Source organism: Ranitomeya variabilis, chromosome 4, assembly GCF_051348905.1.
Source record: "Ranitomeya variabilis isolate aRanVar5 chromosome 4, aRanVar5.hap1, whole genome shotgun sequence".
NCBI classification, from domain to species: Eukaryota; Metazoa; Chordata; class Amphibia; order Anura; family Dendrobatidae; genus Ranitomeya; species Ranitomeya variabilis.
The window spans coordinates 535,443,849-535,461,445 of NC_135235.1; the positions used below are offsets into that span (position 1 = coordinate 535,443,849).

The 17,597-nt window shown below is 40.8% G+C and overlaps 2 protein-coding genes across 3 annotated transcripts; both read right to left on the reverse strand.

Moving 5' to 3' along the window:
* Window positions 1-2,630: 2,630 nt before the first annotated feature.
* On the reverse strand, window positions 2,631-6,423 carry LOC143769128 (protein kinase C theta type-like). 2 transcript variants are annotated; one of them, XM_077257709.1, is made up of 8 exons: window positions 5,987-6,423; window positions 5,298-5,398; window positions 5,032-5,199; window positions 4,847-4,938; window positions 4,455-4,517; window positions 4,122-4,251; window positions 3,791-3,946; window positions 2,631-3,431 (listed from the first exon to the last, which is right to left on the reverse strand). In XM_077257709.1, exons 1-8 carry the CDS (start codon window positions 6,375-6,377, stop codon window positions 3,303-3,305), a joined length of 1,230 nt encoding a protein of 409 aa, XP_077113824.1. In that variant the 5' UTR covers window positions 6,378-6,423; the 3' UTR covers window positions 2,631-3,302. The 2 variants fall into 2 exon arrangements, with proteins under 2 accessions (XP_077113824.1, XP_077113825.1); XM_077257710.1 differs by lacking the exon at window positions 5,298-5,398 and having other exon boundaries at window positions 5,987-6,336.
* Window positions 6,424-13,672: 7,249 nt separating this feature from the next.
* LOC143768106 (protein HEXIM1-like) lies at window positions 13,673-14,406 on the reverse strand. The gene is given in 2 exon segments (XM_077256794.1): window positions 13,673-14,154; window positions 14,156-14,406. Coding segments are annotated over 2 exon segments (558 nt in total). The 3' UTR covers window positions 13,673-13,847.
* Window positions 14,407-17,597: the final 3,191 nt, after the last annotated feature.

Consider the following 17,597-nt stretch of genomic DNA (forward strand, 5'->3'; position numbering starts at 1 on the left):
GTGCTGTGTCTTCCGGCTCTGTGGTCCAGCCAGCTCTCAGGTAATTCAGGGTACACTTTGCCAGAACCCCCTTCTTATGTTCCTTTCCTGGCCGTCTCGCTGCGCTGACTCCCACCTCTCCTGCCCTGCGCCTTCACACACAGTGTCCCAAGCCAGCAGCCTCAGATATTGCCGGGTGCCATCTTTCTGGTCCCCTTGATCCTATTTGGCTGCCTTTTTAGTGAATATGTGTGGATGTGGCTGTGGCATGTGAAGTCACCTCAGCCTCTGGTTTGCTAGCTGAGCCATGTAGCTCTCCACTAGTCTTGGGGCCCGGTCCCCCACTACAACCTGGTCCCTCCATCCAACTATGGTCAGCGTGGATACGGGCCCCACAGGTGAATTGCTCACTACCCGTGCCGCTAGTGTTGTGAATTCTGTTGTGGGTTCTGCTCTTGGGCTCCCTCCGGTGGTTATAAGTGGTAGTGCTGCTGTTTATCCTTCACAGCAGTCATCAGGTGCGTCCACTTCGGACGGGGCTATTTAGTCTGGCTTCACTCTTTAGTGAGTGCCAGTTGTTCATTGTTCTGGAGGATTCACATCCCTTCCTGGTCGCTCCTGCTTGCAGTTCATTTCTTCAAGATAAGTTCTGCTTGTTTTTCTGCCCACATGTTGTGGGCCTCATTGTTCAGTGCATTACATGTTTTTTCTTGTCCAGCTTAATCTGTGTAAGGATTTATGCAGCCAAGCTGGAATCTCTGGAGAGGCAGATTTACCCTCTATGTCTTTAGTTAGATGTGGAGTTTTTTGTATTATCTGTGGTGGACATTTCTTAGTATTTTAATACTGACCGCATAGTTCTCTGTCCTATCTTTTCTATCTAGCTATATTGGCCTCCTTTGCTAAATTCTGTTTTCAGCCTGTGTATGTTTTTTCCTCTCCTCTCACAGTCAGTATTTGTGGGGGGCTGCCTAGCCTTTGGGAATTTTCTCTGAGGCAAGATAGTTTTCCCTTTTCTATCTATAGGGTTAATTAGTCCTCCGGCTGTGTCGAGGTGTCTAGGATTGGTAGGTACATCCCACGGCTACTTCTAGTTGTGGTGTTAAGTCCAGGGTCTGCGGTCAGTACAGTTACCACATTCTCCAGAGTACGTCTCATGCTGCTCCTAGGCCACCAGTTCATAATACCCTAGGACCCCTTCTTTCTCTACTTTCTGTAGCTTCAACTTTCTCTAGCTCCCTCTCATTGGGAGCTAATTTCTGAATGTCTCACTCCATCTACTTCCTCTCACAGTCTGACTAACTTTCCCTCCAACTGTCACTACTCCTCCCGCCTGAGTGGGATCCTTCCCCTTTCTCTAGTGTCTGCCCATCTTGCCAGGCTAAATTGATGTGATGTTGGATGCAAGTGTATGGGTCCCGGGTACTGCCCCCTCCTTACCCAAGAGCGGAGTATTACACCTCTGGATGAGGTGCAGTACCGCTGTGGCGACTGGACCCTTAGGGGTGCCATATTAAGAATGAAGAAAAAATATGTAATTCTAAAACAACAGGGAATACAAACCAGTTGCGGTATTATACTGATCAACTGCAATGAGTTTGTGACTGTTGCTGCTTGCACCACTCTTATATTTCCCACACCTTCATCAATTTCAACTCTTCATTATTTGCAGACAGCTACACTCATCTTCTTCAGTGCTGTGGTTGTCCAACGCACACTATTTGAAGTAGTTGTCCAATGTTTTAGATATTTCTTTCTCCTATCTCCTTTGCAGAGCTGTGAACTCTGACATCCTCTGTCTATCCCGAATTGCTGCTGCATTTCCAACCTCGGCCTTTGTATAACCTTTGAAAATCCCTCCTGACGGGCCCAAATATACCATTTGATGTGGTTGTTGCAAACCATTAAGGGGAAGCCTGCGCGCCCGCACCTGAGATAGCGTGACCCTTTACTGATTGATGCCATTATCTGCTTTGTGTAAAATGGTGACTGGAATATTTTCAGTGATTTGCGTAAATTGAATCGCAAATTGTGTGAGTTCACTGGGACCTGTGAAGTTCATAAATTTGACATGAATGTGATTTGCAGCAATTTGAATAGCTCATATCTAATTGAAACCCTCAAAGACCATTAGTAAAATGGTTGTTCTTGAAGTCAGATATGTTTCCCAAAAACAGTGTAATATATAACGTACAGTATCAGTGACTTTTGTCACTCATAATTCATATAATTTAGGGCGCTATCTTGGACTTTTTCCCTCTGCTGTCAAGTTGATCGACAGCAGCTCACTACAGTTAGACACCAGGCATCCAGCTGTCAATCATCATGATGTCGGCAGTGACAGAGAAGAGCGGACAACCAGTAACTGCTATGAAATTACAAGAAGCAGGAGAAATACCTCCAGGTGTCGGCAGAACAGACAGGTGGTTAGCAACTCTCTGAAGATAAATGCTTAGCCCCATAGAGAAAAACAGCTCCTGTATAACCTATTTAAATGATCAATAGTGTTAGCCCAATGTGCATATTGTTCCACAAGAGTTAGAAAGGAGGGAGCTGCCATTTCTAGTCTAGTCTTTATGTGAAAGAAAGAGTTCTCTATGTCAAACATTAAAAAAGAACTTTAAGACATGTAATTTAAAGGTAGCATTTTTATTGTGGCTACTTATAGATGTTATATGGGGGCATACAAGGGTATTTATGATGACAGCAGAAAATAGCAGGATAATCACCAGCAACATAGTGAAGGGTCACCACAATTGGTGGTGAAGTCAAATCCTGTAAAGTTTGTCATAAGTCGGTTGAGTAGTCTCCGGGTTAACTTTCCAACTTTTCTCTTCAGGTCACAGCTCTTCCGCACACTTAGGTACATGGTATTGAGGGTGAATAAAGTTTTTGAAATTCAACCCATTGTTTATCCAGAGGAAGGCAAAAGAAAAACCCCTATAGGTTATGTGTGAGGTAAATGTCCTCATGTAGGGGAAAAAAATTCCTTCCTGACTCCAAATTTGGCAATCGGAATTAATCCCTGGATTTACCCATGTCCAGTCAATGAAGATCTCTTCATTGTGCTGCTGTCATATCTAAAAGAGAACATGAAGATTGATTTTCACTTGCAGAAAGTTATTAACCCATCGGGATAAGTCACATCCAGGTTTAGCCTTGAAAACTCTCAATAGAGGTTTGAGCAAGCTTTCCTATTTACAGCTCAGGGACCATCATGGGTTTTCAAAGGCGTCAAGTCCGGTATTAGGTCCACTATTCCTCGCATTACAGGCTGCATGAGTCCTGTAAAGTTATACTTCTTGGAAAGAATAACTATCTTGTCAAAATGGTATAAATGGTGGTGATATTTTAAGAGCCTCCAGCTCCTTCCAATCTATGTGCTGGAAGAAGGGATGTTGTCTAATACAGCCATTTATTCCCAGTCGTCTGCTTGGGTCCTTACACAGAAGCTATAAAGAAGAACAAAATCTACAGTTAGTATCTGGATATAGAATATCATGACAATACTATATGTGATGCCCTCCCACACCTGTGTCAGTTGTATATCTCTGTGTGATGCCTTAACAGGTGCCCCCATAGCCGTGACAATATCCTTCCATGCCACCATCATAAATGACATTTTTTCTCCTTTTTAGTTCTACCCATGTCTGTTCTGTCATCTCATATTGATTGGATCATGATGTATTTTCTGATGACAATTGTTATCGGAAATCACCATAGAGGTTTAAGCTTAAAACAATCTCTCCTACTGAAATCTGCACCATCATTTTGTATAACATCCCTGTGCTAAGCATCTGCTTCTGCTCACCTCCTTAACGATATTTTCCGTGTCAGAGTCCAGATAATATGTGGGTACATCAGACGAATTCCGATAGCAGCTTCGATCTCCTGTTACCATCTGGTACAGGATGATGCCAAAGGAGAACCAGTCAGCAGCTGCATTGTACTTCTTTCCTGTAATGACCTGTGAAGAAGAAGGGAAGACTTCATTACTTGCTGTAGACAATAATCACGCTTTGTGTGTTTATATACATGAGGCTCCAACTAATATTCCTGATGTATAGAGACTATTGAATCCTGCAATGTCCTTTCTCTATCAATCCCACTGAAGATTATTACTCTACTATCCATACACTCACCTCTGGAGCCATGTAGCCCGCTGTTCCTGCTCTTCCAGATACTCCATCCACTTTATTGACGGCCAGCCCAAAATCAGCAATTTTTAGATGACCCGAGTCAGCAATCAGAATATTAGCTGGTTTTAAGTCTCTGTGTAATAAAAAGTAAAGATATTTATCATGGAACATGTATGAGTATATACACTGTATAGCTTATATAACATGTAAATGACCGAATGTGTAGAACATGGCCATCTACTGTTTTTCTGCAATCAGTCTTCTGCTGAGGAGAAGAACAGAGATGTGACCAGATTTCACCAGAAAATCTGCATTAAGGTATAGAAATGGATTTACCGATGGATGAAGCCATTTTTGTGCAGGAACTGGAGGCCTGATGCTATCTCAGCCGCATAGAATCTGTTGGGGAAGGAATGAGAAAAAACGTAAGTCTTGGATCTTACAGATAAAGTCATAGATGATGTATGCAATAGGATGCAGGGGGCACAGAGTTATTAGCACTGTTGTAATGAGTGCCTATATGTAATGGACTGTGTTATATATAGAAAATTAGAGGCTCCATAGCAATGATTGCTCTGGATGGTCCAAATTTGGAAAGAAGCCCTTTCTTCAACAATAGTGTGGTAAAAACACCTCTGCTAATGGGGCATATATGGTTATGGTATCGTTTTTATGAAATTTGTCATCAAAATCAGTCTAGAATAAAGCTATAAAACCAAAGTGCTTACGTTGCAGTGCTAAGTGGAAAACATCCTTGTTTTTTTAGGAGGCTCCTCAGGTTTCCTCCAGAAGCATAGTCCATGGCAAAACACCAGTGCTTCTACAAGAAGATGGAGAAGAAATAGTCATTTACATTTATTGCACATATTCTTTAGATAACCTAAATAATGTTTGAAAACATTGATGGTTTTACCTTTGTTTGGAAAGTTATACTGCTGTTCACCAAGAAAGGATTATCAGGCGTCAGCTGAAGGATCTTCTTTTCCATTAGGAGTTGTTCCTCTGCTGTTGCTGAAACGCCTTTGGTCACAATCTTTATCGCCAGCATCTTCTTGGTGATGTTATCAGATGCTAGAAAGACCTATATAGGACAGAGAGGTGGCGTGTCAGTGACATGGATGCTTCAGTGATGGGTTCAGTTTTATATTTATTTTTATATTATGTATTGCAGCAACTTACTTTTCCAAAAGCACCTTCGCCAATCTTCCTCTGAAACGTAAATCTATTGACAGAAATACAGTTTTCTTCGCCTGAACAGGTCTGAGGGGCAGTGCTCGGTCCTATTGGGATAAAAAAAAAATATTGGATAGTTTATATAGAAATAATTATTGTATCATGAATAAATTATTATTGTATCATGAATAAAAGAAGCCACAAATTTCCAGGAACTGTTGAGAAGACTGTAAAAAGCTGCTCTAGTGTATGTGCACACATTGCTCTTTTGTCCTGATTTTTTCTGTGCAATTTTGTCTTTCAGCGTTTTTGCTGCAGATTTCACACGTAACAAACAGTGGGGAAAAACTGCAGCAAAATGAATGAAAAAAATTAACAAAAATTCAACAAAAGCGTGGCAGAAACATGTGTTTTCTGTGGAGCATGTCTCCTGCGAGCACATGAGGTTTTGCAGAGGAATTTTCTGCTTAGAACCCTCAATGTGTTCATATGTATTAATATAATATGGATGTTGATATCAAGAAAAGCTTTGGGGATGTGTGCTTTAAATCAATTGGAATTGCAACTAAGAATAAATAAATATATAAAAAAAAGTTTGCTGATTTCTCTATTTCTAACATCTCCAATTAAAGCTCTATAATAAACCTATCTATGATTTATAATTTCCTTATTTTTAGAAAGCCTTTTTGTCCTACCTGGCCTTGGTTCCTCTTCCTCCCTTGCCTTTGAACCGCTATTTTTAGGCCTTTTTTTGGACCCACATGAGCCATCTTCTTCCCTCTTTCTTTTTTCACCTCCTTTACTGAGGTCTTTTCCATGTACTTTCTCAGGACACGGTTTTTGGTTTTTGGGTTCCGGTGATTTCGACCCATCTGTTTGCTTCTTTTGGTCTCCATGATCCTCTTCAGAATATGGTCTTTTATTTGAAGGTCTTGATGATTTAGACTCCTTTTCCTTCAAATCCCCATGTGCCTTCTCGGGACATGGTCTTTTATTTTCAGGGCCAGATGACATTGACCCATCTCTATGTCTTTTCCTCTGTCCATCTGATTTGGGGTCTTCTTTATTTTCTTTAGAGAACCCCATTTCAAGAATATCACAGTGTCAATAGACGCGCAACCGTTCACAGCAATCGCTAGTTGAACAGTGACCCAATGTTGTCTGAACTCCATGTTAGAACCATGTGATGTCATAGAAAGCATTATGATGTCACAGCTATAGTGGGAGCCCATCATGTATATGGTGACCACTGACCCATTATGATGTAAACAGGTAACATATGCATAATGAATGAGAACCTCATATAGGTATTTCTAGCTATAGAACTTACCTTTATTATACGGTATGAGAGAAGTAGTATGGATGAACATGGCTGGGCTGGATGTCTGCAGGGTCTTACATGCTGTCAGTTTTGAATACAGTATATGGATTATTTTGCTTATAGAATGTTACCTCTGTCATTGCTGGTATTACACATACATGTAGCCTCTTACTGTATACAATGATACCACTCTGTATCTTCTAAAGTAATCCATACAGAGATAAAAGTTGCAATCGGTGACACGGTGCACAGGCCTATGCAGGCAGTAGACATCAGGTCACAGAATACAACCTGCAACGTAGTTTGTAATTAATTTTCCCATTCATAATGTCTAGATTACACGTTGGCTTTTTCCATCTAATATTTCGATGAAGTATCTGAGATTAGAAGATTTGCTCCTTTATGTATGGAATTACGCCTACAGTTAGGGAATGCTAGGGGTGGACAGTTTTGTAAAAGCTCGGGAGATGCAGGCTGCAGGGCACTTACATTCAGTATACAGTACATAGTGGAATTATTCATTAAAGATATTTTCCACTGTTAGAAACGTGGACCCAATATGTTCAAAAATCCCAGAAATAAAAAACAAAGCAGGTATTCAATTACTCTCCCTCCCAAATTAAAGCGGTGGATCTAAGTATTTTGGTTGCAGCGGTGACGTCACGTCGACAGCTCGCATCATTGCTGTAAGCAATCACTGGCTATATATCAAAAGGAAAAAACAGATTTGGCTCGCCACTGATATATATCCACCATCGCATGAGATTCCGAATTTACAGAAACTCCATCAGCGAGGGCTCATACTATAATTCCAGTAAAACGAGGTCCAGAAGTCTCCAGTAAAATCATTTCTCTTTATTTGAAATCCATTTAAATTATCTCCATGGCTAAATGGCGAAATATCGTCGACTCGTTTCTACCAACTGGTCTTAATCGTAACTTAACACAGATTGACCGCCAGATACTTATATACTTACTATAAAGCCGCTAACCTCTCCCCTCCAATGACATCACTTAGTTAAGAATACACAAAGAAATGTGAATATTTAAATATATTTAAACCCCATTGGCGAATACATGAAGATGCTTTATAGTCAGTAGAAATCATTATATTTAACCCCTTCTTTGTACAATTCCACAATAGTTTCTTATTTAGTTTTTTTTTATTAACATGTTCACTAAATGCTAAAACTGACCTGCCATTATGATTCTCCAGGTCATTACGAGAACGTAGATACCAAACAAGTCTAGGTTCTTTTTATGTAAGTGGTGAAAAAAAATCCTAAATTTCTAATAAAATAAGTCGCCTTATTCCAGGATTTGCAGTGTCTCCATTTTTCGTGATCAGGGGCTGAGTGAGGGCTTATTTTTACGTGCCGAGCTGATTTATATTTTGGTACTATTTTTGGGGTAGATGCAATCTTTTAATCGCCCGTTATTGCATTTTAATTCAATGTTGCGGCAAGGAAATAAAGGTAATTCTGGCATTTTGACTTTTTTCTCATTACGCCATTCACTGATCGGATTCTTTTTATATATTAATAGATCAGGCGATTCTGAATGTGGTGACACCAAATATGTCTATTTTTTTAAATTGTTTTACTTTGAATGGGGCGAATGGGGATGATTTGAACGCTTATACATTTTTTATTTTTTCATATTTAAAAAATATTTTGTTTTACTTTCTTCAGTAGGTTGCATGGGAAACTAGAAGCTGTAATCATCCAATCGCTTGTGCTACACAGAGCAGTCCTGCCATTTCACCCCCCGAAGAAGCTGGGCGAAACATACGCGTCGGGGCAGAGGGACTGAACTTTACTATCGCCATCACTTGCTTACAACTCGGGTAATAACTTCATTTAATCACCAGCTTCTTTCATCTTACTACTGTGAATGTGCCTTTCCTACCATTATTCTCACAATGGGTTTGTGACCAGGTCTATCACGATCTGTACCCATAGTAACATTAGATACTGATTTTTCCTATCACTGCCATGCGAATCTTAGCAGCACTGTATACATTCATTCACATACCTTAACATGTCAGATATTTTGCTTTGGATGACAACAATTTGTCAAAACAGGACAAACTTTATATTTTACTGAATGCATATAATCAGCTAATAGCAACAATATATTTATTATAATAAGGTCTTTTTTTAATAGATACAATTGATTGTAAGTAATTGTCTCAGTTTGTATTTTTTGCGTTACTTTTGCACTGTAAACCTGTGACCTCTCTATAGTATATATTGTTAATAAACATTATGCTATTATGTCTTAAGAATTTGCCATTGCATAATTACTAAAGTTTACATTAATTACCATATTTTGTAAATTCTACTTTTAAGTCTCAGTCCCTCCTTTTTATCCTGTACCTTTCTTATTTTATCTTTTTCTGTTATTAATTATCAATAAAAATGATTTTTAAGAAAAATACATAGTACTGTAACACTCTTTTCTACCCTTGGTTAATACGCCCCTACGTGTTTTAGTCTCAATAGCGAGTATAAAATCGAGAAAATATGTGTAGCTGGGTTAAAAACTGTCTCATTGATAAGAAACTAAGGGTCGTTATTAATGGGACTTATTCAGATTAGGTCACCGTTAACAGTGGGGTACCTCAGGGTCAAGTTTGGGCCCTCTTCTTTATAACATTATTATAAATGACCTTGTATAGCGCATACAGAATAGAATTACAGTATTTGCAGACGATGAACATTACAGGGTAATCAATACAGAGGAGGATCATTTAATATTATAGAAGGATTTATGAAAGCTGGAGGCTTGGGCTGATAAATGGCAACTGAAATTCAATGCAAGTATATGTGAGGTCCTATACTTGGGCAAAGGAAAAATAAGTATAAGTATTAGAGATGAGCGAGCACTAAAATGCTTGGTGCTCATTACTCTCACTGCGCAATTCCTAATCCTCACATGCTCTTTTCAAGTATAATGGGAGTCAATGGGAAATCCAAGCTTTTTTCCCACAGACCCTACAAGAGGTCTGGGGGGCAGTGAAGATGTTCAAGTAAATGGGAAAAGTGCTGAATGGAAGAGCAGCATGGGAAGACCCCTTATAGCATCTCTGACTCCCACTTCGCTGCTGAGTACAATGGGGTCACACTTTTGCTCCACTTTAAGGAGTGACAATAAAATATTCCAAACCGACGAGAAATTGCATTTTACAGGAAAAAAATATTGAATACATTTTTTCCTGTATAATAACTGGTAAATAAGGCAAAACTTAAAAACAACTTAAAAAATATATATAATTTATACAAACTAAAAATGATTGTTTTATTAAAAAATAGAAAATGTTAGTTTATTTTATGAAGGAAGCAAGAACTGCCAAACATTAGGGACTCATAAGGTGTCAGATACACCCTGTATTAGACGTAAAGGAGGGCCTCATACACATTGTGTTCAAATTGTCATGTACTGTATTGGTACTTCTAGACTCATAAAAGCTATGCACTTTTGAGGGTTGTATGCCACCGAAATGTTCTCCAGGCCACAAAATAGTCTATGGGTGAGCAATATAATTCTGATATGGGTATGTATACAAGTTGAATACAAACTATGCACCATTTCTGCATGTCTTGGAAGGAAAAACCCACCTGCAAAACCTGCATTTCTGGTGTGTTTTTGCCTCGTTTTTGTTGCGTTGAGTTGGCAGGAGGAGGCAAGGGCTTGGATATGAGACTTGAAAGAGAGGTCAGAGTCGAGTATCACCCCGAGGCACCGAGCATGCGGAACTGGGGAAAGTGAGCAGCCGTTGACATTTATGGATAGGTTTCGTGGAGGGGTAGAGTGAGAATGGGGAAAGATGATTGGTTCCGGGTTGTTTGCAACACCCACGTGTTGTTCCCACTCCTTCCTTCGTGGGCTGGTCTTCTTTTCCTTTCTGTTTCCACCATGCCAAATCAGGAGGCGGATCTCACTTGCTGATGAACATGTCCTCGTTGCATAGTAGTATTTGCAGTGGGCGGGCATGGTCTTCGCACCTCATGGTCGGATCCCGCCCATGACAACACGCCTTTCTTTTCTCCTCACACGCCGCGTGGCGTGACAATGGCAGCTATTAAATGGTTCAACACAGTCTATGGCACACAGGACTCGGGGATACCGGGCTACAAATCCTGTTTTTGACACCAAATTAGAGCACCCGCCAGGGCCGTGGGGTACTCAGGCCGGGTCCATTGGTTCTTAAAGGGATGTGTCACAGCAGCAATGACCTAGTCCGTGGCCCTGGGCGCCTAATAAAAGTCAATTAAAGGGGGAAATAAAGTTTATAGGGGAATTGTTCGTGACGCCACCTGTGGTACTCGGCTAGGGATGGCCGACGCTGCTTAAAGGGACCACTGGAGCTGATGGTGATGCAGCAGAGTTGTTACAGCTCTCCACAGGTAGAGCTTAGTCCCAGGGCATTTAAGGTGTTAAAGTCAATGGTGGATGTTGTAGTGCAGGGCAGGTGACGCAGTAATAATTCAGAGAACACAGAAGGGTGCAGTTTCCACACTTTTACTCACAGTTCTTAGATGCAGTCCCCAGCCAGGGTGCTGTGTCCTCCAGGTCTGTAGTCCAGCCAGCTCTCAGGTAATTCAGGGTACACTTTGCCAGAACACCTTTCTTATGTGCAAGGTGCGAGGTGAGGAGAGTAGTGTCGCTTGCTCTTTACGGTTAATAGTTCATTGGTGACCTTAGTTAGGGCAGTTTCAGTGGAGTGGTGTGACCGGAAGCCTGATTGTAAGCGGTCGAAAAGGGAGCAGGAAGATAGATGGGAGGACAGTTCAAGATGGATGTGTTGTTCCAGTAGTTTTGAGGCATAGGGGAGAAGTGATATAGGGCGATAGCTAGATACAGAGGATGGGTCAAGAGAGGGCTTTTAGAGGATAGGTGTGATGGAGGTATGTTTAAAGCTTGAGGGGAAGTACCAGTTGTTAGTGATAGGTTGAAGAGATGGGTTAGAGTTGGGATGAAGACTGTGGCGAGGATTGGGATGAAGTGGGAAGGGATCGGGTCAAGTGCACAGGTGGTGAGATGTGATCTTGAGAGTAGAGTGGAGAGTCGATCTTCTGTAATAGTGGAGAAGTTGGTTTTAGAGGTGGAGGGCTGGGTAGTTGGGAGGAAGGACTCTGGGGGTTGTCGACTAAAACTGTCTCTGATGTTATCAATCTTCTGCTTGAAAAATAATAATATATGATGTACAGTATCAGTGATTTTTGTCATAATTCATATACTTTAGGGCGCTATCTTGGACTTTTTCCCTCTGCTGTCATGTTGATTGACAGCAGCTCACCACAGTTAGGCACCAGGCATCCAGCTGCCATTTCTAGTCTAGTCTTTATGTGAAAGAAAGAGTTCTCTATGTCAAACATTAAAAAAGAACTTTAAGACATGTAATTTAAAGGTAGCATTTTTATTGTGGCTACTTATAGATGTTATATGGGAGCATACAAGGGTATTTATGATGACTTCAGAAAAAAACAGGATAATCACCAGCAACATGGTGAAGGGTCACCACAATTGGTGGTGAAGTCAAATCCTGTACCAGATGATAACAGGAGATCGAAGCTGCTATCGGAATTCGTCTGATGAACCCACATATTATCTGGACTCTGACACAGAAAATATCGTTGAGAAGGTGAGCAGGAGCAGATGCTTAGTTATTAGCACAGGGATGTTATACAAAATGATGGTGCAGTTTTCAGTAGGAGAGATTGTTTTAAGCTCAAACCTCTATGGTGATTTCCGATAACAATTGTAACAATTGTCATCAGTAAATACATCAAGATCCAATGAATCTGAGACCACAGAACAGGCGTGGGTAAAACTAAAAAGGAGAAAAATTGTCATTTATGATGGTGTCATGGAAGGATATTTTCATGGCTATGGGGGCACCTGTTAAGGCATCACACAGAGATATACAACTGACACAGGTGTGGGAGGGCATCACATATAGTATTGTCATTATATTTTATATCCAGATACTAACTGTAGATTTTGTTCTTCTTTATATCTTCTGTGCAAGGACCCAAGTAGACGACTGGGAATAAATGGCTGTATTAGACAACATCCCTTCTTCCAGCACATAGATTGAGAGGAGCTGGAGGCTCTTAAAATATCACCACCATTTATACCATTTTGACAAGATAGTTATTTTTTCCAAGAAGAATAACTTTACAGGACTCATGCAGCCTGTAATGCGAGGAATAGTAGACCTAATACCGGACTTGACGCCTTTGAAAACCCATGATAGTACCATGTACCTAAGTGTGCGGAAGAGCTGTGATCTGAAGAGAAAAGTTGTAAAGTTAACGCGGAGACTACTCACCCGACTTATGACAAACTGTACAGGATGATGCCAAAGGAGAACCAGTCAGCAGCTGCATTGTACTTCTTTCCTGTAATGACCTGTGAAGAAGGGAAGACTTCATTACTTGCTATAGACAATAATCACGCTTTGTGTGTTTATATACATGAAGCTCCAACTAATATTCCTGATGTATACAGATTATTGAATCCTGAATTGAATGAATGCCCTTTCTCTATCAATCCCACTGAAGATTATTACTCTACTATCCATACACTCACCTCTGGAGCCATGTAGCCCGCTGTACCTGCTCTTCCAGATACTTCATCCATTCTATTGACTGCCAGCCCAAAATCAGCAATTTTTAGATGACCGGAGTCAGCAATCAGAATATTAGCTGGTTTTAAGTCTCTGTGTAATAAAAAGGAAAGATATTTATCATGGAACATGTATGAGTATATACACTGTATAGTTTATATAACATGTAAATAACTGAATGTGTAGAACATGATCATCTACTGTTTTTCTGCAATCAGTCTTCTGCTGAGGAGAAGATCAAAGATCAAAGATGTGACCACATTTCACCAGAAAATGTGCATCAAGGTGTAGAAATGGATTTACCGATGGATGAAGCCCTTTTTGTGCAGGAACTGGAGGCCTGATGCTATCTCAGCCGCAGCCGCATGAAGGCCAGAATATATAAGGACACAAGGTCTCTGTAACAAAAAAAATAGAGCTCTACAAACAACATAAAAGTCAGAGTCCGTCTTAGGATCACGCTCTCTGGCAAAGTGATCCAAGAAAGTCAGGGGGAAGTCTAGATGATATTGACCTTAGGACATCGGATCATGGGGTCGGGAGTCTTTTTATGGCTCTCAGGGAAACAGTCAACATTAAAGTGCAGGTTCCTGCCATGGGATCAGTGTCCTGAGGGATCTGCCACCACCTGCTCCCTCTCCCACAGGAGGTGGCGGTGTTCTTCCTTCAGCTTCTCCAGTTCCTTCTCCAGGTCCCGGATCCGGGAGTCTTGGGTGCCGGCCACCTGGATGGTGCTGATATCCTTGAGCCTCAGGCGATTGTTCTCTTCTTCCATATGACTCAAGCACTTCTCCAGCTCCAGGTACTCCCGGATCAGCTCCTGCTTGCTCATGTCCTGCAAGCTTTCTGCATGGTATTTCTCAAAGGTCTCAGAAAAGTCCTTTTGTAAAAACTCAACCCCATCATCTCTCCATGCCATCACTACCAGTCACGTCATCCTCTTCCTCCACATCCTCCTCTGTGCTGTACCCTTTGGCAAAAGAGTTGTCATGGAGGGTTGGGAGAGAAGCAAGACCTCTCCGCTGAGGGGGGCACAGGTAAGGTTCCTCCTGGTCGTGGTCCTCCATCAGGAACTGGGTGGTATTATAAGGGGCCACCGGCTGCCCTTTGGCGAACATTTCAGCCCTCATCCTGGATGCCCTCTGAGACTCAGAGGCCATCTATTTTTTTAAGGAATTCATTAGTGTCCTTAATGAATGAAGGTAATTCCTCCACCAATGGTTGTAACCTGGAATCTATAAATTTGTTGATGTTCTCTAGATACTGTAGTTACCACATCCAGAGATGATTGGTCTCCCTGGAGAGGAGGTTCTACAGTTTGAAGGGCCGTAAATAGGTCTTTAAAAATCACTCCATTATCCCTAGCCTTGCTCAAGATGGCCAAAAGTTCACTACGGTATTTCTCAAGTGGATTAAAAGTTAGTTTTTTATAACAGATGTTATTTTTTAACTGTCTGAGAGCTTCAGTTTCATACATTGATTTACGCCAAACCACAATATTTCCGCCCTTATCGGCCGGTTTGAATATAACATCATGCATTCCTTGCAATCTTTTCAAACAATTTTGTTCTTTTTTGTTCAAATTGGTAACATTTGGGTAGCATGGGATTTTATCAAAATCCTTGCTTACAGTTTTTACAAAAACCTCAAGGGAAGGACAGGACGACAAGGTGGAAACTTGCGTGAACGTGGCTGCATAGAACTAGAGATCTTACCCCTCTCAGATTCATTATGTTCCCGTGCTAATTCCTCCAATGCGTTTAGTGCCTCCTGTTCTGCCTCTGTAGGAAACAGTCGAGATATATCCTCATTATGGAAGTGACGTTTAAAAATCAATTTCCTTGCAAATAAATGTAAATCTTTGATGGCAGTAAATTTATCAAAATTTGCCGTCAGGCAAAACATCAAACCTTTATGCAAAACATCAACCTCAGTTTGTGAAAAAATATGAGTATTTAGATTAATTACCTTGTTATTATTTTTAGTATTTTCAGGAGAATATCTGAAGTTGCGATTTGAAGGTATATAGCGCTTCCTTTTAGGGGTAGATACAATTGAGGTTAAAATAGAGGCGGACGAGAAGGCACAAGAAATGTCCCCATTGACTGTAATGGAGGATGTTGACATAGGCCGCTCACTATCCATTTCTCTAGGTTGGGATTTACACCATCTATAAATTCTTCCATTCGTGAGATCTCTTTGGTCTCTGAGAAATTTGTTAGTTTGTTTAGACTTTATGTCCTTAACCCATTGGTGTATATATTTCTCCAATTGTGGGTTAATTGTTTCAAATTTTTTCATAGTGAGGTTCCCTTTAGCGTTTTTTAGGGCCTCCTCCAGAGATTTGTCAATCTCAGTTAAAGTTCTTATATTATGCTGAATCAATAACTCCATTAATTTTTTTGATGTCTCGTTGCAAATAGTCTCCCATTTCTTTATAAAATCTTCATCAGCAATCTGGAAAGAAGGTGTAATTTGAATCCGCAGGCCTCTTGGAATGAGTTGCCTTTGGACATAAATTTCTAAGAATGCATGATTCCACCAGGAACGTGTTCTTCTATATGTCAGATTTTTAATAATATTGAAAAGACTATCAGATTGTATACCACCATTATTTGCCATCATAGTGTTGTTATTGCCAAATACCGCATTAATTTGTCCCTGCCAGGACAGTTCCCTGGTCCTAAAATCCATATTTGCGGCAAGAAGGGCCTGTGCAGAACACAGTAAATTTATTAGATAAACATAAAGAATGATATCCAAAGGTATTATATAGAGATACCCAATAAAATCAATATTTTTATATATATTGTATATATTTTATAGGGCCATCAGGCAGCCTTTACTATTCTTAAAGGGCCAGCAGATAGCCCTCACTATTCTTAGAGAGCCGGCTATGCTTTGTTGTTTCCATTATTAAACAGTGGGTCTCCCACAGTGTTTGCCTATGCAGTGAGTGGCAGGGCTGCCCAAAATTTGGAGGCACCCCAATACCCCTTTGAAGAGGTGTGCAGGGGCTCCTGAAAGCAATGTTCCCATTATTAGGAAGGTGGTACTCCCATACTGTTTGCCTATGCAGTGAATACAACACCTGCCCCAAATGTGGACGCACCCCACTAACCCTTTGAACAGACATACAGGAGGGCCTCCTGAAAGCAATGTTTCTATTATTAGGAAGTTGGTACTCCCATACTGTTTGCCCATGAAGTGAATGCAAGGCCTGCCTTGCCCCAAATTTAGACGCACCCCAATAACCCTGTGAACAGACTTACAGGATAGCCCCCTGAAAGCAGTGTTCCCATTATTAGGAAGTAGGTACTCCCATACTGTTTGCCTATGCAGTGAATGCACCACCTGCTCCAAATGTGGACGCACCCCAATGACCCTTTGAACAGACGTACAGGTTGGCCCCCTGAAAGCAGTGCTCCCATTATTAGATCAGAGTGATGATCAGGCTGATACCTAGCCCCGACCTATTCAAGCGCGATTTAAAAACCCATCTCTTCAAACAAGCCTACCACACCAACTACTCAGTAAACTAACTTTGCCCTGTTCCTTCCTTCCAAATATTACTCTGAATCTGCACCCTACTATTCATCTGTCTCCACACCCTCCATGCACACGATAACTGCACTTGATACTTGACTATTGCACTTAAACACACGGGCTGATGACCGGATCATGCAGCTTTATATGAAAATCCCTATTTATTATAATTGCCAGACCTGAAATAACAAGCACTTTTCACCTATTGTGTCCCCCCATTTCCTTGTAGATTGTAAGCTTGCGAGCAGGGACCTCACTCCTAATGTCACTGTTTAAATTGTCTTAACTTGTATTGAATTTATTATCTGTACATGTCCCCGCTTAATTGTAAAGTGCTGCGGAATATGTTGGCGCTATATAAATAAAAATTATTACTATTATTATTAGGAAGTTGGTACTCCCATACTGTCAGGAGATGCCGTATTTATACAGAGGTTTGATCGTCACTCCACAGCTCCTGGGGAATCTAGTGACAAACGGGATGAGATCTTTCCATATTAAATGGTTATAAATATGACGCAAATCTACACATGCCAGCGCCTTTAAAAAATGTTTGGTGTATAACAGACCATTACCACGCAATATGACCATAAGGGATGCTCATTATATATTTGATGAGGTAGCATGATCCCATTTTTTATGGACGCATCTTGGTGGTTTATTCTCATTGTTTAAGCCTCTACAGCATGCTATTACATGTACTGACAGCAGCGAAATGTGCACACATGTATGGCAATAAGTAGCCTCTGACATTGGTTACACGTTTGTTGGTTTTTTGACATATGCCGGTTACTTTCAACCAACG